This window comes from Osmia lignaria, chromosome 5 (assembly GCF_051020975.1).
Source record: "Osmia lignaria lignaria isolate PbOS001 chromosome 5, iyOsmLign1, whole genome shotgun sequence".
NCBI lineage: Eukaryota > Metazoa > Arthropoda > Insecta > Hymenoptera > Megachilidae > Osmia > Osmia lignaria.
In genome coordinates, this window is record NC_135036.1 from 11,885,521 (window position 1) to 11,910,694 (window position 25,174).

At 41.7% G+C, this 25,174-nt stretch overlaps 2 protein-coding genes and 1 long non-coding RNA gene across 15 annotated transcripts in view; 1 reads left to right on the forward strand and 2 right to left on the reverse strand.

The window, feature by feature from the left end:
* Positions 1-25,174, forward strand: part of LOC117604847 (uncharacterized) — a 218,149-nt gene that overhangs the window by 172,186 nt on the left and 20,789 nt on the right. For 8 of the 10 annotated variants that reach the window (XM_076688276.1, XM_076688277.1, XM_034325359.2 and 5 more), the window contains one exon: positions 13,269-13,364. The exons of 1 other annotated variant lie outside the window; for it this stretch is intronic. The gene's annotated coding sequence lies outside the window, so the exon portion shown is untranslated. Of the gene's footprint in view, positions 1-10,881; positions 11,633-13,268; positions 13,365-25,174 lie in introns of those variants that run through there. One more of the 10 variants, XM_034325365.2, reaches the window with a different exon arrangement.
* Positions 1-25,174, reverse strand: part of LOC143305305 (uncharacterized) — a 158,166-nt gene that overhangs the window by 87,635 nt on the left and 45,357 nt on the right. For 3 of the 4 annotated variants that reach the window (XR_013062176.1, XR_013062175.1, XR_013062173.1), the window contains exon 3: positions 6,571-6,624. This is a non-coding gene — a long non-coding RNA (uncharacterized LOC143305305). Of the gene's footprint in view, positions 1-6,401; positions 6,625-25,174 lie in introns of those variants that run through there. The other variant, XR_013062174.1, reaches the window with a different exon arrangement.
* Hbg2 (alpha-glucosidase) lies at positions 15,247-17,382 on the reverse strand. The gene has a single exon (XM_034325369.2). It carries the CDS (start codon positions 17,336-17,338, stop codon positions 15,629-15,631), a length of 1,710 nt encoding a protein of 569 aa, XP_034181260.2. The 5' UTR covers positions 17,339-17,382; the 3' UTR covers positions 15,247-15,628.

Sequence of the window (25,174 nt, forward strand, 5' to 3'; positions counted from 1 at the left end):
TCGCGTTATGTAACAATTGTACGAAACGTTTGCGTTACGTCGTTCAAGCTACCGCACCGTATCGATGCAATGTTGTTGTACGTTTCGTGAAAATTTCAACAAAACTGTAAAAAAATGTTACTTTACCGTTCTTCGTAGCGTCGTTATGCAAATAATCTTGGTATACGTCGCGTCGCGCCGCATCCTGGTGGTGTAACGTCGTAAAAGTCAGCGAGAAGCGTTATATCGATCTACAGCAAATATTGAAATTGCTCCCCTCACGCTTAGGTACGTACATGCATAATTCAACACGACAAATTACAGACCGTCAAATTTCCGATATCGTACTATAATACGATAAGATTTAGGAAACACTGGCCGCGGCTGCTAGTATTATCATGCGGCTCGTATTTCAAACTTTAACATTTTCGGTAAACTCTCCAGGCGTCATTTTCTCTCGATTTCCATAATTTAAACCTTCCCCTTTAAACGAGTTCGTACGTGAATCTGACGAAAAATGACACTTTCTGTAGCTGACGTAGCTTCTGCGAAAGTGACAAAGGTTCGAGTTTCGTGGGAAGGAATTTCCCACGGGCAATTTCGTAGCAGCTGGTCGCGTTTAGGAGGCAGGAAAACAGCTTCGTTTTCTAAGAGTAGGTACCTACCGCCTGTTTTCTGAATTTTCGTTCAACGACTCGCGTTTTCAACGGGAGAACCGGAGAGCTCTTGTGTCCCATGAAACGCTAGTCCACGCTTGGAAAGCGAGCAAAGAGGGCTAGGCGATCCGTCTACAGACGTCAAAGTTCTCTGCTGACTAATTACGACGTCCTTCTCTCATCCCGTTCCTTCCTGCTTGTTCGACAGCAGCCAGACAGCCGGTACTAATGCGACGGAGTGGCTCTCAGATGCAATGGCATCCGTCAAATCTCATTTGCCTGCCTCTTGGGCCAGTGTTTTGCCGAGTGTCGAAACCGAGATCGAGACCGAGACCGAGACCGAGATCGAGACTCGACGAGACTCGTTTAGCCCCGTACACCAGCTTACCGGCCAATAATAACCGGCTCGACGAGCGGAAAATTAGTTTCTGATTGGATTAGCAACCGGTTAGTCGAGCTACAGGCTTGTTTTTCGCTTCTACGAACGGTCAAACGTCGTCTGAACCTGACAGAATTCTAGCGGATTAATCGGTTTAACGTTGATTGATTGCTCCAATTTGAGTACGGGAACATTTTTATAAAAATACCTAGGTAAACCAAATTTCCAATTGAAATGTAAACCAAATTATTACTTTACCAAACTTATTGTTAGACAAAGCATAATTGCACAAACGCGAAAGGGACAAACCATTTTAACGTATTGCAAACTGCAGCCAACTCGCTACAATGTGGACACAGTGTTAATCCCATTTAGCCGTGTAGTTCGTGACGATTTTGCTCAGCCCAAGTAAGCATTGTGCTCAGCATTGACGATGAGTATGAATACTTGAATAAGCAAACGAGATAACTGTAAAACTCCACTCTATAATTATCGCGTGACGTTGGTACGTCTAATCGGATGTTATCGGTTCTTTAACAAAATTTTACTCTTTTAGATCGTTTGCGAAACGTGTCAAATAGAAAACTGATTATATATAACTGTAGATTGTCAGTTATCGGAGACATTTTAATCCGCATTAAGATACCTACCTACTTTCAATCATGTTGATTGAACAAATAATATTTACAGGTAAAAAAGTTCGATCCATTTGAATAAAATAGAGTTTTCATAATCTACATTTCATTGAAATCATGACGCGATTAGATATATATGATATGATTTACATGGCGGCACTTGATGGCATATAATTATATGCGACGAGAAGGAAACTTATCAATCTTAAGAATATTCCACCCTTTTCTATAATAACTTTATTTTCGATAATACTCGCTTCAAGAGCTTTCGAAACGACCAAGTTCGCGTATTTAGATGTATCTTTAGAGAGATCTTTTCAGCGGCGGTAGCGGTAACGTTAAAGCGAATTACCCGGTCTTATCAGCCGTTATGAAATATTGCGATTTCACAATGGATAATATTACCTAAAGAGAATGAAGAGAGGGTTAGACGCGCGGTTACGCTCCAACTCCGCGAACGTAGTAACGGTGAACGTTTAATCTTCCTTTTAACCTGAACTTCTAGCAGAAGTTAAACATCTAATAAGACAAAGATTTTTTCGGCTACATTCGTACGAAATCGTATCAGCCTGGTTTCTACTGATCAATAGCCATACTACACCCGAGGTTCTATCCAACTGAATGGCCTAGTCTGACCATTTACAGATCTATTCTACTTATATGACTTTAAAGTTTAATATAACAAGAAGCTTTCTGTCCACCTGTGCTTCTATTCTCCCGATTTCCCATGTCTGACCACCTACCAACAATGAATGGCCATCTACCGTACTACTACCCTACCGAATAGGTACCCGCCTGACTTATCGTAAATCTATACTACTTACATACACGTATCGTTCGCTGTCTTTAACGCTTTCATCGTCACGCTAGACTCGTTCAAAACCTTTTCAATTCTCTCTCTCTCTCTCTCTCTGTTAAGCATATTTACAAACATTTAGTAAGATTATTTATGAACCGAGTAAGTAAGTTTACGTAAAAGTTCTTCTCCCATAGCTTTTTATCTCGAACGCAAATGAACGTCGTTTTCCATTATTTTACGAGCAATTCCCGGGAATTACGTTGTTCGTAGCAATTATTAAAATACATGCTTACGAGATGAATAATTTTCTTGTCCAAGAACATTTACCCTGGCCGTGTTTCTTACCGCTAGAACCGAAGAGAAATCACCGCTAACAATAAGTATATTCTAAGGATAATAAAAAAAAGCTATTCTTCCATTTCTGAACGTGTAAATGGAGAGTGTGTTTTTACCTCAGACTGAAAGCGATACGAATCAAAAGGACGAGGGAAGAGCTTTTCAATAGAAAGAATCTATTTGATAGGAACGTGACCGATTCATAGTTGAAATAATCGCATTACCGGCTGCGTAACGATTACGAGTTTAAATTTATCACGACTCGGCTGCATTTATGAACAAAATAAACAAGTTGGCGAACTTTTAAATGAATTTATTATATTTGTGAAATAGCAATCTACGGCGAAACGGTGCAGGAAACTCGTAGCGCAATAATTATCCCCTGTTAAAAGTTTGCGAAGAAACAATTTCCAGCGCTTTTTCTTCGTTTCTCCTTCCTTCTAGATCCCTTCTTCCCGTGACTCGATGGTTCTTTGTCGTGGCAACAACCGCGAGCGTTTCGCAAACGAGAGAAAGAGGAAAAATTAGTCGGACGTAATTACTTTTTGCAAAAACTTTAATAACTTCCGTGCTTAGAAAACTAAAAAAAAAAGAGAGAGTGAATGCACATAGAGAATTCGTAAAATCTCGAAAAATTGCTTTCGTCCTTTTTCCTTTTCGCTCCTTTCAGCCTCGAGATTTCGCGCGTGTTCGCGATTTTTACGCACACACTGCTTTGCTTTCTCTGATAGAACAAGTCGAGAAATACGTGCAGGAAATACGAGAAAAGTTCTTTCAACTTTTCCAAACTTTTCGTCCGGGTCTCCTTATAATCTTCCACTAACTTATTAGCTCGAACTCGAACTCGAACTCGAACTCGAACGTGCAACGATCACGGTCGTGTTTCTCTTCCGCTGAAATTACGAGCTAGATTCGGCTGATAAATAATCGAGAATCACGTTAGGTGAAAAAGTATCTTGCAAGATTGCTAGATGAAAATGAAATTTTGCCTAGCTTTTCAATTTTAACGACTTCCAATAAAACTATCGCCTCACGCATAGCTTTTGTTCCGACCTTCATCATCAATTGAATTTCTATCTGCCACTGTGTTCTCTCTATCATGGAATTTCGTTAAACGATTTTACGTACCTACCGTTTCTACCGTGTCAAACCGAACGTGCTTTTTATTTTGACTTTCCAGCAGAAATCGGATTTCCTAGTTACACGACGCGTGCTTTTATTTACATATAGATTGCACCATTTTGATCCTTGCTTTACATGCTTTTATTATACATATTATCAGCAAAGTAGGTACATACTATTTCGTGTAACCAGAGAAATTCTATATATGCATTAGAATATCAAACTATGTACATATTATAAAACTTTTCCCGTTTACGATTCTCAAGATATCAAAATGTTGCTTCTTAAAGTCAATATTTCAACGAGACGCAAGTTTCTTCGTTTCTCTGTTAAACTGAACGGTTGCACTGAAATACACGACTGCGAAGTAACAACAATGGCGGATACTGTTATCGCAAACAGAGTGCAGCGAACACGACCCGCTTTTGTTCACACGATTCTGCATGGAACTGCTTTGGAACAATGACATCTCAAAGGACCTCGCTACCGGACAGTTTGTGAACTGCAATATCGCAAATGACGAGGTGCGCAAGGCTAAAAGAGTCGTCGTATCATGGTAGTATCGCTTGCTGAAACTCCCTAACAATAAGAGAACTGTTGTACAGACAAGGAAAAATGCATGAGCGATGCGTTCTCAGAATATTTTAGGTACTTGTGTATGTATATAAGACGAAGAAGAAAAATTGACCAATAAAACGATCAGACACTGCTGCCGTTACACCTCGATCACCCTTAATAAGCAACATTAAGACCATCCATCGGTCGGAAAATTCGGAATTCATATTCCACGAAGGTTGCAAAGACTCGTACGAAATCGATCCAGCTCTCGCAATTGGTAGAACGTAACACGAGCCCGGTCGAATTAATTACGCGCGACACTATCGCGTTTCCAGGCTCGAGGTGTAGACAGTTGGCGCGCAAATCCCAACGAGGGGATCCCCTGCAACATATTTCATTTATCCGAAAAGTTGTCAGCCCCGTGGAAAGGAAAACTAATCGTAAGCGGCGCGGCGCGGCGCGGCGCGGCGCGGCGCGACACGACGTGCAGTCATTGTTTTCCGTATCGTGTCGTGTCTCGACTCGTTTGCGCTTCGTTAACGACGATCGCTCGACCCCTTTCGCACACCCTTGCCATTGCAATTTAGTGGCAATTCGAGTACCTCGATACACAGTCTCGCCTTGGTTTATTCGTTTATTCGTTTATTTATTTGCGCGAAATCGTTACCACAAATTTCAACCAGAAATCATGTCGTCCTACAGCGTAGCTATTATTTTCAATTGAATTTCAAGTGAATTTTATTTGCAATTTCGTCTCTTTAAAAAAGTATCAAATTATTTCAAGTATTAAGATTAAAAAGAGCCGACACATTGGCTCGCTTGTTATTCAAAGGTAAGTTGCAATCTGTCACGAAGCCCCCCGACTTATGCAATTTATAAACTGCCATGGAATGTCAGTCTGATCGGAAAGTATGCTGGAAATTGTGTGCCGTATCGAAGGTATTCTGAAATTATTCAAATCACGCGAACCAGTTTATCCGTAGTCCGCGTGCCATGGAATATTAATAATGGAATAAGCGAAATTTAATACGTAATTTCGTTACGTAAACACACCTGAATTTCATGAATTACGTTTCAGTTTCTGTATTATGCATGAGGTTGGTGGCTCGTGAGAACGCACAAAGCTTTTTCTACTGTCTTGAAAATTGCGCAAATATCGTCAGGTAAATTGCGATCTGTCCTGTCACATTTACACATAGTAGGGATACGGTCGACCCGTTTCTTACGAATAAACATTGTTTTATGCTTCGAAAAGCACTTATGCAGCTTGAAAGCGATAACAAGAAGTCCTTTTGTGCAACAGCAAAAGCGTCGTGAATCGAGCGTAAAGTACGCGTACAGTGTAAGTACACTGTAGAGAATCATAACGATCCTTCCACGATATCATTTACACGGTACTACTATGTTTTCACACCGTCTATGCTCGTGCAAAAGTTTTCGGTACCATTAGTGCGTCAACGTTTGTCAAACGACGAGAAAAGGAAGCGTGAAAGCTGTGTCAATATTGGGAGCAATTTAAACGTAGTCAAATCAACGGAAACAGGATTAAAAAGGAATAACCCAGCTTCTTACAACGATAAAAGAGAGAAAGAAAGAAGGAAAGAAGTCGTTGAAATAGAAAGAATGGTCGGATCAAACACAGAAACGATTGGTAGCAATCGACTGGTTTGATTTACGAGCAAACCGATTGAATTTAATTCAGAATCGACAGCCGTGCCTCTCGAGCGCTACACCACCGCACCGTACGATTGATTTTGTCTTCTATTCAACGGATTATTTGGAATATCAGCCGCGTAATTGAATTTGTGTAATTGAATCTCCGACATCGATGGGCTGCGATTAATTTTAAGGGCGGTGCTTTTATCGATCCCATCGCAAACTCATTTCAGGTTACCTTAACCCTCGAGGGAAAAATCCCCGAGAAATGCAACGTGAAAAAGTTTTACCGTGATTCGGTGCACAAATTAATAAACATTTTTAACTAGTAGATACTCGAAAATTGTACATATAGGTACATATAGTACGCGAACCTATTTCTATTTCATCTTGAAAATTAAAGGGTGTCAGTCATAACGAATGCGCTTATTGTATTTGAAAATTACTCACTCTTGGTGAAACTCCCACAGCAGGCAACAGACTCCCCATGAATTTTCATGATTCCTGAAATATAAAATAAAAAAATCGAGGTTAGATATTTGACGAGTCGACGAGCTGTTTACTAGCTTAATTTTCTGGCATAACAGAGCGTTTCCAGCAAGAGGAACAAGATCCCTTAAACGCTCTACCCCCGTGGTGGCTAATTTGATCGCGAGATAATAGGTAATCTCGTTGGTGTAGCTGGGCGATTTGGTTTGTAAATAAATTGTCGATCGGCGGAAGCCGCCAGCTATTATGAATATTCCTCGCAGGGGAAAATATAAACGCTGTATTCGCGCATTTTGACCAGGAATTTAATAGGGGAGAAAGAGAGAGGGAGAGAGGGAGAGAGAGAGAAAGACGATATTCGATCGCGAACCATCGAGCGTTATTGCGTTAGGGCTGACTAGGCCGTTTCCAATCTTGAATTATAGGGCTTTCTCACCGGATCGATCGAGATTATGCTGTATTACGCTCGTGATCGCGCGTTTCAGCGTTTTAACGCTCTATAATCCCCTCCCATCCTATACAGTTTTCCTATAGGTACACTTGATCGTTTGTTTATCTTCTTTCAAAGTGCCCAAACGATAAGATTCTTGTAAATTAAAACGATTATTATGTCTAATTCGAAACGAAGCCTACAACAACATTCCCATTTTCCGTTTTGAACAGGCATCCGTCGTTCTTGAGAACATACCGTGATAGTTAATTAAGTTGCATACATTTATGAAATTAATTAGAAACGTGGTAAAAATTTTCTTGAAAACAAACGCATCGTAGGAAGAAATTGTATTTCTCGTTTCTCACTTATTCATGTCTCAACCCTTTTTGACTAATTAAAGCGTAGCACGTAACATTAATTAACACGCTGTTCTGTGTACGAATGGGATCAGGCGTTTTAGGATGAAAAATTAGGCGACGTAATTGACACCAGCGCAGCGCAGCGGTTCCTTCAAGCGCTCCCAATAAATCGTCCTCGATTACTTTTTCTCGATCCTCCTTTCTCTGTTTCCGTGGCAGCTCGATCCTTTTCTCTTGAGGGGGCGAAAGCTTCGAACAAATGAAACCTTCGAACTCGTTACAGCTACGCGAAGAAACGAATTTATCGTCGAAATTCAGGTCAAAGGTCCATCGGGTAAAAATTGAACTCCATCGAGTTAAGAACTTTCGCCTCCTTTCTAATGACGGAACCGAGTGGTTTCCGATTAAATTGATATTTTCATTCAATTTTCCCATACTTAGTATGGACCAACTAGATGAACACAAACGTGGAAGCCTGTTTTCATCGATGAAATATATTTCAAAGACGAATGGAGACGAATAGCGTGGTAAATAATTATCCGGCTGTTGGAAAATTGACAGTCAAGAAGCAGCATCGGAACCTGAATAATTATCAAGGTTATCAAGGAATTAGTTATAGCGAATCGAGCAGAGCCACGCCTGTTTCGCGTCGAGCACAATTTGACGGCGATTGTCATAGCCTGGCCGATCTGCGACCCGACACACCGTATACGTATAAGTACATGTATGTTATGTAGATGCACCCGTTAAGCTGACTGCCGATAGAACTTGTCCAAGTTGCAACAGCGAGACTGCACGTTCCCAAGTTCGCGTTTGATTCAGCGAAATAGTTACCGTGATAACTTTACACTCGATCCCTCTATGCTTGCTACAGGATTAACGTCGAAAACTAGATCCTCGTATATGCACAGAAACAGATTATTTCCTGGGAGTGTAGAAATTTCAAAACTCTCCATCTCATCAAAGAATTTCTACGAATAAGTCCTTGCGTTTTGTGTTCTGCAACTTTCCTACACTGACTTTCCACACTTCTCATCGTCAGAGTTAAAGTTAATCAAGTCTTAAGCCTTCGTCTTAAAGCTTTTCTCGCAGTCTCAAGCCATCTTTCATTACTTTTGCACGATGTTGCATTCACTCGTTATTGCTCTCTCGACTTGAACCGGGACTACTTAACCAGACCGTTATATTTCCGCCAACTTGTTCGTAGTATTATACAATTCAGAACTACATCAATGTTCTCTTTTCGTGGTAAGCTTGTAATTCGTCGTAGCATAGAAACAATTCTAGCTGAAAATACACCAAACGCATCCATCACAACCATCATAACCGTGCTTTCCTCCTTGCTTTAAAGGAAGAAAAAAGAGAAAATGGAAGAGGAGAGAAAAGAACGTCTGGAGAGCGTGGCATGTTCTTAAAAGCACGAACTTTCCGCCGCGCCGCCGCGCCGCCGCGCCGCCGCCGCGCCACCGCGCCGCAGCATTGATTGGCAGCGTGTCGGAAGAAATTGTGGACGGTAGAAGGAGGACTCTCGCACTAACCCTCGTTTTCTTTTCTCTTGCCAACACGCCGCTCCTTCCAAGGGCGCGATTACCATTTTATCGGGTCTGATTTGCGAGCACTTTACACGAACCCTGTTACTAGATGGGGGATTGCCAGCGAACTGGTGCACTTACCAGCAACCTCGTCGCTCTTTCGAGGGGATTTTAGCCAGGTACCAGGTGCCACCTCTTGCGTACCAGATGCCTACCTCTTTTATATTGATGCACGCGTGTGCATTCAACGACACAAGTCGATACCTACGATATCCGAGAGAAAATATCTTTATTATACTCAAACTTTTTCTCTTTTCTTTCCTTTTTTCTCGAAATATCAATAGGTTGTGTAGGTACCTATCGCTTGAAACTGACAATGAGATACGATTAAACTTTTAATTGATAAAACCATAGAGATTATTATTGTTGTTTTTTGTCAACTATCTTACTATAAGACTTGGAGTATTTACGAGTTACCCGTTAGCGAGCGTTCAGCGTCCCCTCGAAAAACGAGGACGCGCGATAATGCACCAGCTGAGCACTAACCCTCTCGTGATTGCTTGCCAACACTCGATTTATCGATCAACACTTGTTGTGCGGTTTCTTGAACCTCGTCGTCTTAACGTTTCACATCGTGCAATAACGTGCGACAACTTTCTTTCTAGCCAACCCTCTTTATATCGAGAGCGTTTGTTTGCTGTTGCAAGTGCTTTCGTCTATCTTTTTCGTCGTTGCAAATCCACATACGGTGAAATTACGTTGTTAATTCGAAACCGCAAATCGAGATAAGCTTCTAGCGATCCTTTGAAAAACATTATACGTTGGTGTCAACGTTACTCAAACTCTACCAGTCTTGTCTAATAAAATGGAGATCGATGCGAATAATAAATAGGAAATCACGTATGTATGTGTGAATTTCAATCTGACCCAGGATGAAAACAATGTTTGCCGACGTCTCGCGGTTTATCGTGCAACTCGATACGAGTTTGGTGAATCGATCACAAATATCATAAACAGCGTCGCATCGGAAGAAAGCTTCGTGTAAACAGTGATTTAATTCGATTCTGTAATTTTCGAGGGCTGGATCATCGCGTCGCGTCGCGTCGGATTAATTGGAATCGCAGATAATCGGAATCGTGTTGTCTGTCAATTATTGTTCAACGAACGAATTGAAACGTACATTGATTACGTTTTGCGCTGGACGATCATCGAATCTCACGTTTGGATTAATAATTCGTTGTAAACCGAACAAGAATAATAAAGCGTGAACAGTGTATGGCTGGAACGTTGGTTGGGGCGAAAAAAGTCCCTTGAGAAAAACCACGCCGCTTCCGCAATGAAACTGTTGTCTGAAATTAACGAGCCGCTCGTGTACCAATCGCACGGATGGCTGGTAAACAATTATTAGCCCATTATCTCGCGAACATTAATTACCCTCGATTAAACTATAAACTATAAACTATAAACTGCTCACCGTAATTACTCGGCGTGGCCGAGTTCCAACACGGATAAAAAGAATTCTCTTCTGCCAATACTGGCTGGACGATCTTTTACTTTTTGCCATAATAATAATTAGAAGTGGTACTGGATTTCTCTTATAAAAAGTTTCAAGATTCTTTCTTGAGAAAGAAAAGGAAAGTGGGTACATATCGTAAAATGAGTTGAAGAATGACCTACCAGAAACAGAAGCATTAGTAGAGAATATTCCATGCACAGTGCACAGTGCACAGTTGCACACATGGGGGTGTTCAACGAGCGTAATCACCAAGGTGGAATCCCATTTTTCCAAGCCACGCGACCACTGGTCATGCAAGAGTCGTAATTACCTCGCGTAATTAGCAGATAACAGATAGACAGAGATACAGAAACCTTGGTTTCCAACGTGTCCTGCACGGCCTGCACCGGCCACGTTATGCTGGTTCACGATGCGAGAATAACGAGTCCAACCAGCTCGATTACTCTTTCTTCTTTTTCATTTTCTTTCTCTTTCGTCGAAAAGATTTCAACTCGTTGCGCTCGTGGCCTGTGAATTATTACAATACGGCTCGCGCGAATGCTCGCAATTATGAATCTATTAAAGAGATCCTTAGAAATATTACTTTGCAGATACGACGAATGCGATAACAGGTATTTCCTCTCACCCTGCCACTATTCTGGTATCCCCTAAATTTCAGACAAGCCTAATTTCCAAGTTGTCATAGACATCCCAGATGTGGCCATTCAAATAGTTGGTCGACGACGTTTAAACGAGTTTCCAGCAGAATAGAAACGTCGAGTCGAGGAAAAAGGGGGATGAGAGCAGACCGATGATCATGAAGAAACTTTTCCCGTTTCGTTTCCCGTTTCCCGTTTCCCGTTTCCCGTGATTCGTTGGCTGTCGAGAACGGGTCCAAGGGTGATTATCGTACCTTTTGGCCGGCCAGTTCGCGACACAATCCGATTAGACGATTTAAAATCGATGAGAGGCTCGACTGGTGACGGATGGAAAGTGGACGATGGCTGATGGAATCGTGTTAAACTGCCAGGGGTGGAAACTGCTAGGGACGGCGCGGCGACCGGACAGCGCGGCGGTTCGCAATTACCATTCATTACTTTGTTGGGACCAATTGACATAACTGATTGGTATTCGGCTGCCACGCCACCCTCAAAGGACCTTCGAAGCACGGGAAGGGTGCTAATGCAGTTAGCCACGTCTGATCGTGAGTGCAATGTTGCTTCCATCTATCCAACGGATCCTATCCAACAAATTGTCAATTATTATATATGTATGGTATAACAAGGCCATCTTTTTTCATTTCTGGATATCGATGTCAGCCCATGCTATTAGAGTAGGTCAATCAAGACGATAATAAATATCAGCTGTTATTTTCAAGATTACGAAGGGAATTTCAAAGACTAGAGATCGATAATATCGAAGAACACTTAATTTCTTTAACTATTGCTCGTGAATGGACGATAAGCTATCGACGTATAATGCTAAATAGTGAACATCGAACCCGATTGTTCGCCTCTATTTGCCCGCGTGTGAAACATCCCCCGTGAGAAACATTTCCCCTGATCAAGAGAGGAACGTTGGACGGTATTGGCCGGCTGGATTTTATACCGCTCCGAATCCAATTACCCTGAATAATTTATCGGCGAATCACAGACGTTAATGACATCGGGTCGAATTAAGCGAGCTTTGGAAAAGTGCACCGGCCACTGGAGTCCGCGAGAACACGCTCCTGTCGCCAATTAGTATTCATGTCATGGATAAAGTTCGCGTTTTTACGTCGACCTCGACCAGTTCGATTATTCACGCCACTCGATGTAACTGCCTCCTGATTTCGTATTCCTTTTTTATCGCTTTTCGATCACTCTACTCGCGCTATATCATTTTGGGGCTCGTTCTTGCGTTTTCCATTTTTTTTTGTCCCTCGAAACCTACACGTTTCTAATTTCTAATTATTAATATAATAATTCGAGAAACGTTGAAACTAAATACTGCCAAGACCTCTTACCATTTCTTTTCACGCTTTTGTCGTTTGTTAACGAAAAGAAAAAGTGGAAAAAGGAAGGAAGGAAGGAAGAAGGAAGTTAGCGATTACCTAAATCGTCCTTTGAAATTGCCCATCATTCCCGCAACGAATCCTACAAGTATGCAAGAAGTTTGCCGGGACGGGGAAACGATCGTTCAACGTCGTCGACAGGAAGGGGTCGCAAAAACCGCTCGACGGATGCAGTTCGCTGCGTTAAACGGAAATCGTTTCAGCGAAATTCGGAGAAACCTGACTTCCTCGCTTCCCGGTGAGAGAAACTGGTCTAAATGGCTCGAAAATTGTAACAGCCTTCCCGATCTTATTAGCCGAATTAGCCGCTATTTATCAGTTAACTTTCCCTTCAGCCCGACACCTCGTCCAGAATATCGCTTAATCAGATTTTGCGGGATGAGAGAAGAGGACTAAGAATCGGGGCTCGAGAGGAAAGTTGGCCGTTACAGGGAAATATATCTTTCGACTTTTTTCGTTTGACACGACCAGAGGGGGCGGGGGGCTGAAACTTATAAAAGTTTTAATGATTTCTCCTGTACTGCAGGCTATCTGATCAACTTTTACAAAACGAATCGTTTCTGATTTTTTAAAAGAACAATGTCTTAAAACTGTTAGACAGTAACGTTGCGTACCGTTGAATTTCCACTTCTAAACCGGACAAAAGATGGAAAAGTTTCAAGCGAGCTAACTAAATTACCCAAGTGACAATAACAAATTTCAAGTGTCTGAAATTTCGATCTGAAATTTCCTATGAAAAGAAAAAAACTGCTAATAAACGTTGAAATATTTTACGTCGATATTGCAGGTGGATAATCTGCGGATCGTGCAACGAGCCACCTCCCGGTTCAGCCCGTTCGGCCCATTCAGCCAGCCGAGAATAGGGTTCGCGACAAAAGCAGGGGTGAGTTGAGCTATTTTTAATCCGTCGACGCGGCACGCTCGTTAACGCGCTTCGATTTTATGATAATGTAGCCTCGCTAACGACCTAATGCCTGATAAACCGTAGCAGGGTTACGCGATCCTCTCGCAACATCCCTTTGAAGACGCGCGCACGGATTAATTTTATTATTGTCTCGTCGAGACTTTATTTTGCACGCTGTGTTCGCGAACGATGAAATTAAAGGACAAAGATAAGAAGGATAACGAAGAAGAGGAGAGAGAGAGAGAGAGAGAGAGAGAAGGATGAGGCTGTGAAAAGGGGTAGGTGCTCGAAAATTCATGATCCACAGGGTGAAAAGGCGCCGAAAGAGTTGCCGCGAAGAAAAAAAGAAATCGTGAATTAATTAAGAGGCTGCAAGTTACCGTACTGCGAATAAGACATACATACCTATTTGGGATAGATTGTTACCTACATATTTTTTAATATAGTCGAGTTATTCCTATTCCTGCGGTAGAAAAGAAACAACGCGAGCATGATTGATCTTATCAGGGTGAAACGTTGAGGGTAACTCGGTATCCCAGTAAAATGGAGGCCATAGACGAGATGTCTACGTCGATTCTCGACGGGGCCAACTCGAGAGGAACACGTTCTGAATACATGCACCGTGTGTACAGAAATGAAGCCGATGTTGCGCGAGTGCACAAGTTTTCCGAGTGTTCCTCGGTAACGTCTGAAAGAGGACGAGAAAGAACAGTGAAGAAGGGACAGAAGGATAGGTTGAAGAATATGCACTCAACGTGATTGGTGCACCGCTGCATCGCTGCATCGTTGCATCGCTACACCGACTCAACGACCAAGGCTGTCTGCATGAAAACTTGAGAATTTCCACTCGGCCACTCGTGTGCGTACGGTCTTCTTACCCTTTCGAGCTACACGTTCCAAGAACAACCAAATAGAACGCTCTCGCGATTATTCTGGCTACCGCTGAATGCTTTCGAGGAAGCATTATCAACCTATCGAAACTATCGAATCGATTTATCCTTCCGGTTACTAAACAACCTTTCCACTCTATCATTTTTTTTTATAAAAAAAGCTTGCACTAATTTTGCTTCTTCTATCGAGAGCAAAACTCGTTTCTGCGGTGTAACGGGACTTCCTTCTCTTTTACATTCGAAAGACCACAATATTAAACAGCAAATTACATAGAATTACCGCGAAAAATAAAATCTCCCGTCGCGTCGCGTCGCGTCGCGTCGCATCGCGTCGCGACGGAGAAATGAATTCTCCTAAGGTATTAAAAATTAAAGACGTCAACGGAAGTGGCCGGAATAACTTTGTTCGGTATTCACGTTTCCCATTCCAGCTGCAACTTTTTCTCAGACGTTCTCAAGCATACCGCGTAATTATTCTATGAATATTCGGATATTCATGAAAGTCTCTATAAAATAGCTGGCGGACGCTGGCTTGCTAAATAATTCAATTACATGAAACCCGGAAGCGGACAGTTAATTAACAGACCGTGGAGATTGGCTGTTGCGTCGGTTCCTTTTTTCTTTTTTCTTTTTTCTCTCCTTCGATCATGCAATTTCAACGAAAAACCGTAAAAATATGATGAAACAGAGAGTTTTACTTTCTAATAGAAAGTTAAAGAACCAATGAAATTTTCATACTATGTACCGAGCGTGCGATCAAGATTTTTTCACAGTGTAATTAATTTGCGAATCGTTTTTCAACCACCAGTTTCGTGGAAATTTAATGGGTTCTATAATTTTCTAAACGAATAAAGTTATAGAATATTTAAAGAAAATTCATTTTTTTACTTTCTTCGATGTGTGTTATTTGTTTTTCTTAATTACGAGTAAATGAAACTCCAAGTAAAGAGACGGCAAAAAAAATTGCCATATCAATGAAAATTAATTTTATTACTCACAATTATTTACATTGATCAATGATTCTCGTCAGTCAAAATAATACACGTATGTATATCTAGACATTTCATTAATACTCCAAGGATCAGGCGAGTGGAAATTGAACCACCTTTAATCACGCGGCTGTGTCAAGTGTTACAATAACACGATAAAAATTGTTAAATAATAATGGGCTTGGTTTGCGGCAATTGCAAGATCGCTGTAAATTATATCTAATTATAGGAAAGTTTGGTCTTCGTTATACCAGAGCTATAAAACATGAAGAGAAGCAGACATAAATTCTCGTTTCCAAACGCAAACGGAAACGTGTTATTAGAAAATGAAAGAAAGAAAGAAAAGTACTAATCGTGTGGAGAATTAATGGAGATTAGGAGTAACGTAGACGACCGAAGCAGCCCCAGGTAGCCTGATATTGGCTGGATTGACCCTTGTACCTACTACAAGTTCAGACCCAACGCTGGAGGTGTATACCAATAGATCAGACGGAACATTCAATACGCTCGTGACGTTGACAGTGACAGAAGTTTCGGAAAAGTTGATCAAGAGCACGGCAGCCCTGGATCCTATACTACGAACAACAGCCAAAACGTTTTTCGAAAGCTCCAACACGTTCAGATAACTGTGAGCGACAGCGGATTTGTCCTTCAAAGCGGCCAAAGCTTTGAACACCTTGTAATGGGACACTGCTGCCTCTTTCTGTGCCGCTAGATTCAGATACTTGTAATTGCTATTGACGGGCAACCAAGTGACATTTGTGGTAGAGAATCCAGCGCTGATAGTATTGTCCCATTGGTAGGGAGTTCTTTCAGGGTCTCTCGACTTGAGATAGTACCTCTCCGGGCCAGCATTGCATCCAGGCGGGTCGATGGTCTCCTTGTAGGTGAAATTCCTGTCCTCCATTCCGATTTCGTCGCCGTTGTAAATAACAGCTATTCCAGGAAGCAACATCGACAACATGGAAATTTGATCAGCTCGTCTGCTACCGAATCTCGTCGCTACGCGGTGGTTGTCGTGATTTCCAACCACCCAGTTAGACACCTTCCCTTTTGGCACACTGCTCACCCACTTGTCGATCAGTCTCTTGAAGTCTGCCGCGCTGGACTGGTTGTTCAGCTCGGCGATGAACATAAAGTTGAAGGGTATGGAACCAGCGGTGTAATACTTGATCGTTTGTTCGTGGTTGGCGTACGCTTCCGTGATAATCATCTTTGATTCAGAATTGCTATTGTCAGAGTGGTCGTCCAACAATTTTCTCCAGCCCTTTAGCACCTCGTAAGTTTCATTCAGGTTTTTTGTGTAAATATGAAGCAGACTGTCGTAATCGTCATCAGGGACACCGGTCACGTTTGCCTTCGGTTCGTCACGGAAATTAGGGTCCTCGAACAGATGATTAATCGCGTCGATACGGAATCCATCGACTCCGCGGTTCATCCAGAAGGTCAGTACGTCCATCATCTCCTGATTCAACCTTTCGCTATGGTAATTCAAATCCGGTTGACCCCTTGCGAACTGATGCAGGTAATACTGTTTGCGTAAGTCATTCCATTCCCAAGCTGAGCCTCCAAAGTTGCTCAACCAGTTGTTCGGCGGATGTCTCTTTCCATTCACGATCTTGGCATCGCGCCATACGTAGTACTCGTCGTACGGTTTGATCCTTTGTATGCTCTTCTTGAACCACGGATGCTCGTGGGAACTGTGGTTAGGCACAAAATCCAAGATCACCTTCAGTCTAAGGTACCTGGCCTTGGCCACGAATCGGTCAAAATCGGCCAAGGTGCCGTAGTCTGAGTCGATGTTCGTAAAGTTGGAAATGTCGTAACCGAAATCGACCTGTGGACTCGAGAAGATGGGGGACAACCAAACAGCCTTGGCACCGATGTCCTTTACATGGTCTAGCTTGCTGGTAATGCCGTTCAAGTCACCGATACCGTCTCCGTTGCTGTCTTTGAAGCTTCTCGGGTAAATTTGATAGACAACGGTGCCACGTTTGTACCAGTTGGTGCTGGGTTCCGCGACAACGAGCAGCGCAAACAGCGCGAAACACGCGACCAAAAATAATCGAACCATGCCGTCGAGTAACTAACGATTGCTCGTCGAGCAACGGCCGACTCTTTATAAAACTCCTACGATCAGATTGTAAGATAAGAAAACAGACAAGTGACTCTGATAGATACCTTTAATCGATCGATCGATCGATTACGCCGACAAAAAAAAGGTGTTTTTACATTTCAAGTGATCGTTGACAAGATAAGACGACTAGATACCGACCTGTTTGTTACACATTCTACTTCTCCTTCGATCTTTTCATCTTATCGATGCTGTTTACGAAATCGCTTTGATAAGAAGGAAAAAAAAGATAGATCAATTAATATGATACAATTGCAAAATTTTCCAGAGTTCTCTTCGCAAATAGAGTAGTTACCTAACATACATATGTTTCTGCGATAATCTAATTGCATTCGTATTTATCACGCGATAGAAAGAATTTCATTGATTTCGAGTAAGGAAAGACACGCGTGTGTGTCGGGCTCCGACAAACGATTTATCAAAATTTCAGTTATCGATAAAACCGAAATTTTCAATCGATTTCTCGCGCCTGGTATAGGGGTAGGAGATAGGTACGATTTAAAACGGATCCTGCAAAGAGATAGTTCATCAAATTTTCAACGATGTCATGGGTCGACCTCGTTTTTTTTCCTACGACCGATTCGATCGCATGTTCCGGATAAAAGAAACATTCACAAAATCCCATGCAAGAATGTTTTCTGACGCGTGGAAAAGCGAAAAACTATTGGAGCCATTTTCCCATTTTGACATAACTTCCCGTTCAACGATAAGCGAGGAGCGAAATTTCTACAATTTAAATTAGAATCGTACAAACGCATAGAATAAATGTCGGTTTACGATAGTTGTAGACGGTTTCATCAGTGATTTACGTTCAAAGATACGCGTAGATTCAGCTGCGGGCAAAGATTAACATGGATTCTCGTGTAGAAACAGCAGGAACGCGAACGGAAAGGGGACAAAGTTTCACCAGAGCATTATTTATGCTCGCAATTTTCTTCTTGGCTTATTGCGAACTGCATTCATTCATTGTCTACACCGCACCAGAGACAATTTCACTGGAACTTTCGATGAATTATTCATACTATAAACGTTCGTTCCGTCCTATCCCTCCCCTACCGTGTCGCGTGCGTCGTCGCGACGCGTCATTATCGCTTCTCTACGATTTTTTAATCTTACTTACTTTCTAACTGTACCTTATATTTCAGCCTATTTTCATCCATGATATAATTCATTCCATGATAATCTATCTATCTAGAATTAGGAAATATTTGTCAGAAAGAGGTGTTTAGCTAATTTTCATATGCATTTTTTAATGCACAGGGTGAGAGGATGCTTTTCCAGAATGGACGATCGTTTCGAAAGGGCAAAGTAGACGAGGGATTGGCACGGCTCTGTTGTAACGGGGCCACGTTATGTCAGCCACCCTTGCTACCAAGGGGTAGTCAAACAACCCCCTCGCAGTTTACGGCCGTAATTAACTTCCTAGGTTATTAGCCCTCGTTCGCGGTTGTAGCCTGCTACTCCACAGGACTCTGTCTCACGACTCTTTCCAGGGGGAAATCCTCCCTCACTGCATCCCCCTTTTGCCCCTTTTGCCCCTTTTGCGGCTCGACTTTCATCTGACGCAGACGAGGCATTTTTCGATCAAGTTTGCAACGAACGCTCAACCACGCTCACCGTGTAAACGAATAAAGCTGCTTGTGATCGATAATTGAGCGGAAAATTGCTTGCTGCTCTTTCCAACAATTTCTCCTTGTATCTACATACGTATTTACACGGAACAATTTTGTTAATTTAAGATTTCATTTGTCAGATCTTTCTGTCTTCGATATATGTAGTTAGATAGGAAATTTCGAATAAAATTAGGCTAGATAAAAGTTCAATCACCTACATACCTACATATTTACACTAAGCGTACTTGGAAGCACGTAAAATGCAGAACACATGGTTAACGATGCGATCGACATCGAACAAATTGGGAGGAACGAAAGAGAATAGCTGTGGAGGTGAAACGTTGGGAAAAGCATCGACTCTACTCGTTACATGCGTATCGCTAAACAGTCGTGCATCCGAGCGGAGTGCAAATTAATTAACCCGTGCATGCATTATTATCGAAAGCACAACACGCCTGGCCCGGCCAATGCGATCCTAATTAAATTTTCAGTACGCCCGGGTCCATCCGGTGAATCAACATCGTTCGAATACCATGAAATTAAATGAAAGCACGTTCTTCGAATAACTGCGGCGACATTAACGAGACATGTGCGCTAACGCACACCATTGGGAAACTGTGGACGTTCCTTTTAGTTTCTTTTCGAATATGCTTGGACCATGTGTTCTTGTACAATGAGTCAATTTCCTGGTTGCTTTACAAATTCTTACAATTCAACGGTCTTTTGTGAGACTTACTTTCATGGAAATGAAAACTGTCCGTCTCCAGGTCTATATGTATGTATGTATATTGTAGGTATGTCTCATCAGCCGTTGTCTGGCACCTCATTACACTCGCGAATAGTTTGGTAGTCGGGTGAAGCAAACCAGGAGAATTTCGTGCGGGGGAAAATGAGACGGGTTCGGCTGAGAAGGGTTTTCGTTAGCTACGAAGAATTCAGACGTAGTACAATAAAAAGCTAGCTTATTGTTAGACGTGACATTGTGCCGTAAAAGTGGCTACGGGGTCCGAATAACGCTTCTCTCCGAGTACGTTTCAGTTTTTCTCCACAGAAATGTTACCGTACAATAAATTAGCATAAATTAGAAAATCGACATTTTTACTTTCAGCTTATTATCAAGTTCTGTAGTGGTCAATGTTTTAGTCAGCATTGAAATGGCAGGAAACGAGAAAATGGTGAGCAGAGGGTGGTCGAAGAACGTTTAGCTGCGTTCTGGTTCGTTCAACGATGTGAAAAAAAGTCTTTTTTCAGGGTTGATAAAGAGGGTACGGTTGCCAGGCAACTTGTCGACTGGCATAAAATTGCGCGTTGCTTGGATCCACGTATTTTCCTAGGTAGTGCGTTTTAATTACAGCTAGCCAGCTCGGCCTCTTATAACGGTGCTCCAATCGTAAGCATGCCACGCTATTAACCCCAAGATTATTCCTACTAATTATTTTAATTGCAACCGTGAAGAAACTGAAGAGGTGCAAACCTCTACGACTACTACAACTCTACAACGATTTAAATCGTTCATGATTCTTAATGATATTTTCTTATATTTTGTAAATATTCCCCCCTTTTGGTCTCGTGGGTAGCTCGGTTTCCCTGGATTCGGTTCGTCCAGACGAATTTTGATTAATTTCAAAACTTTACTTTACTTTCGTCTTATTTAATACTTGGCTGACCTCGCGACGTAAAAAGCGACAAGCTTCAAGAATTTTCACCTTCAACTGTAAGCTGCTTGGCTTGCAAACGATACGACTTTGCCTTGATATTACTTTTCTTTGTATTAAAAGCCGGACCGCAATGCAAGAAGTTTCTTAATTACGCGTTTCTCGGATCTCCTCTATAATCTATTCAATGTTCATGGATACTTTACAGCCACGTATATTGCTATCTATCCACTATCAAAGGATTTTCACGTTTCGTCCTAAATAGCTATATCTATGCTGATTTACACGCTAGTTAATAATAATATATGGAGAAATTTTTATAAACTTGATAATAAAAGGATATGAATCTTTCCAAGCACGTTTATCAAATTATTATTCGCCAAGTCAGCCAGTTTTCACAGACGCCAAGTATTTCAGAGACGTGACACGTATTTATGCCACAGTATGACACGAATAGAGAACCTCCTGGTTCCTCCCGCTAATGAACACTTTTAATTGGAGTGTCCGCTTTCCTGTGCATCATTCGCGAAGTGGCTTTCTCTGTATAGAAATATTTCAGATAATGCTACACACGGTGACATCGGTGCACACTTTCAAGCAAACATTTTGCAGCAAAAGCAGCGTTTGAAATGGGTAAAGTGAAGGGAACAGAAGCAGAGTAGTAATTTTGCTTGACTTTGTTATTACGTTACGTTGCGTTGCTTCGCTGCTACACGAATATTCCCCCTAGCTTCCGGTCAATTTCTGGATTCGCTGATTTTTCTGTTTCTCGTTGCCGAGAGATTCTATGTATGTAGTACGATATATCCAGCAGCTGCTACGTTCGAAACCGCTCCCTGCCAATTTCCATTCGAGAGACACAGCGATAGCCTTTTACCTTTACGATTAGTTGAAAAATATGAATTGAAAAACTTATGTACCTATGTACCAACGCGAACGAGCTTCTATGAAAATTGCAATTTTCGAGACTTCCAGACTTAACCATTAGATATCAAATTAAATTTTAATTCTTCTCCGGATATTCTTCGTTCTTCACCTCTTTTGTTTTTCTTTCCTTTTTTCTTTGTTTTCTTCGTTTCCTCAAATGAAATTTAACGCAGTCCAATTTCAAGCCGAAGCGAGCACGAAAATTACCAGTCGTAACGTAAAGCTTGAATTTAAAAGCTTACTATTATCCTTGTCCACGCGCGGTACATACGTGGTTTTAAACGTGGAAATACCTGAAGCGGAGGTATCACTGTTCGCTTAATCATTGCATAGGTATTTAAAATAAATATTTCAAATACAAAGTGCTAGTTATTTTTAGGAGAATTCCATTACGCAAGATTTTTACACCGATAGAAGCAATACGAGTACCTACCTATATCAATCATTCATATCGGTCATTTTCTTGTCTTCAGTTTCGACCGGTGTGTAATTAGCAAATCTGCAGGAAGCATCGTTGGGTACGAACTGTTTGCCTCGAGAAGATCCATCGAGGCGTAATCATCGTGTGATGTCACAGTCGATCTGACGATTATCGTTGCAGCGTAAAATAGCCGGATTCCTGACCGAAAGCTTGCATTCTAGCGGTAGGTGTCGAACGCCAAACGGAATTCATCCAATTGACGGACATTCGGGTGACGCTAATGCTCTTCAACCCTTTCAGTATACATAGGATGATTTGAACGTTAATTCTTCCTAAGGGATCGTAGCTTCGTCACTTTCAACTCGATTCAACCCTTCTTCTTGCTAACATTTCAATGTATTTATCATATTGTATATCTGTATATCGATAGTAGTCTAGGTATACTATTTCATTAAATATTCTTGTTCAATAATCCTGTGCGTTTCAAAGAGGAAACACAGACAACGTTTGTTGTCAATGAAATTCGAAACAATTAAAAGCAGGATACCTATTAGTGGATGATTTCGATGCCCTGTGTGTGCAATTCGTGCTTCTGATCGTTCATTTTACGCACGGTTAAGATCGTTAGGGGCCAACTCTCATAAGCGTGCTCAGAAGTTAAGTTAGTGTTCTAATCAGAGAGTATCGTGGCCTGGAACGTTACTGGCAACCTGTAGCAATGGAAACGCGTTTGCCAGCTTCCGCTTCGGTTAGAACAGAAATATCTTCCTCACGATGCATTATAACTTCCAATATATGTATAATAATCGATAAGACGATATCGTTCGCGCAGTTTTGGGTCACGCCTGCTTCATTGATCATACGTTGAATGACCCGATGAATGAAATCTGATCAGATGTTTGATACACTTTTACCAAGATAAGTAAGTAGCGTACAGTGATGACGCATTATTGACAAATACGATATATCGGTAGCTGTAAACAGAAACACTTGGAACGCTCATTAAAATATGCATCGTGTTATCGATGTACATATTATGAAACTCGCCTAATTAGGTAACCGTTATCGGACCGTGGGAAATTTATGAATAAGTTTTATTAATTAAATCTCCAACATTGATGTTGATAAATGACACGAATAGAACAGAAAGAGGTCTCAGACCCAATGTTAACGATAGCATAGCGGACCCCCAGCCCCTATTCTTCACCAATTCATTGACGTGCTTCCTGCTGATATTCATAAGTAAGAGTACATATGTACCTATAAAAGATAAAGAAGACAACGGGAAGAAGACAGCTTTCCAGTCAGCTACAGACTCGGAAGAAATTAATCGAATCCCAGGAAACATTAATATACGAAGGCGTGCCGCGGTAAGCTTTCAAGCGAATCCCATGCAGTTTACGTCTGCCGGTGCGATGGTTTAATGGAAAACTGCCTGGGATTAATTAATTCGCGATAAAAGGAGGAAACCTCGACCGTTGATGGAGTACGCTTTAAATAACGTCTGCGCCACTGGTAACGACCATTTATTGTGCAAATTGCAGAATCGTTAATGGTTGGCGCAATTAGCGATACCTATGGTGCGTGACACCCGCACGTGCCAGCCCTATCCTGGTAAGCCAGACTCCTGGTTACGCGCGACCAAAAGAAAAAACGAAAAAACGAAAACATCAGCAACGACAACCGATGATCGATTTAATGCAGGGGGAGAACAGGCTGTGCTCGTTCGTTCGTTTCGTCGCTGGTCGCGGGTCCGCGACACAGCCGTTCGTTTTAACGGCAACAATTGGTGTCGATGACATCGATCGACGCGGTAATTACGAAGATTGCACGCGATGAAAATACCGAGCGTAAAAATGGAGGATCGCCGCGGTTTGAACAATCCTTGCTTTATATCAGCTGTAACGCGACCCCCCGCCCGACTCATATGAATTATTTCAAATTTTCTTTTTCAAAGCTAGATAATGAACGCGTATTTCGAATAAACTCCTTTTCTTTTTTCACAGGCACCCTTTCTCTAGTTTGCATATTAAATGGTGCACAGTGTGGCTGGTCGCTAATCTCTGCTTACACCGCTGGAATTTTTAATGATCGTGCGTCGGCGTCGGCGTCGGCGTCGGCGACGGCCTTCCAAGCGTAGAGAATCGTGGTTTCATCGTCAGTTATTTATGCGATCGGTTTTCAATTAAAAGCGTTTTCTTCGCGACGCTATTAAAAACAACAAGCAAAACAATTTGTTATTAAAGTTTTATTAAAGTTTTTTCGAGGCTGACTCTTAAAGAATCTTTGTTTCGTTTCTTGCGTACGATTCATCCTGTCAAGTACCATTCTAAAAATTTCCTTTCAACACGACATCGATCGATCGAGTCGCGTCGCGTCGCGTTGGGTCAAAACTTTCTCGTCTACATTGCTTCCGGAGTGGTGGTTTGAAAACAAACAGAGTATGCTACGTAGCTTTTTATTTTCTTGCTCGGGGCTTGCTTAAGGAATTGCGTCGAACAAACAACAAGTACTGCCACCGTGAAAGGTAAACCATTCCAGAAAACAATTCGAGGTGCAAAGTTATCAGGATAGTAACAACATTTCGAAACCTACAGGAATTTAAGTTATGCTCGTAATAAAGGGCTGGAAAAATTGTCAAATAATAAAATAGTTTCCCATTTCGTCGATTAACTTTGTTAACAAACATTTATAGTCCACTTAAATTTTTCAACGAAACGCATTGATGCATTAGTTTGAATTACAGCCCGCTATTACGGGAGAGTGTGCGTTTTATTACAACAGAGAATTAATAGAAAACGACGATACTAAGCGACAGCATTTTCATCGATCCTTCGAAAATGAAATATTTTAAATAAACAACGAGAAGCAGATTGTTGGAAAACATTGAAACGACGCGTCGCGACGCGATTTTGTAAAAGGGAATTGTACTTTTTTACAACGAAACGTTGCTACGTTGTTGCTCTGTTGTTTAATCAACAGGATTGATCGCCGCATTCACGACATTTTCAGTTAAACTCAATTCTCGTATTTTTCTACTACCTATGAGTTGAACGCGCGTGAACAAGAGGAACAAAAGGCTGACTGCGTCCAGGGAAATTTATGAGATTTTCAGACCGATGACAGTTACAAAAACAATTCCAGGAGACAAGAGGAAACA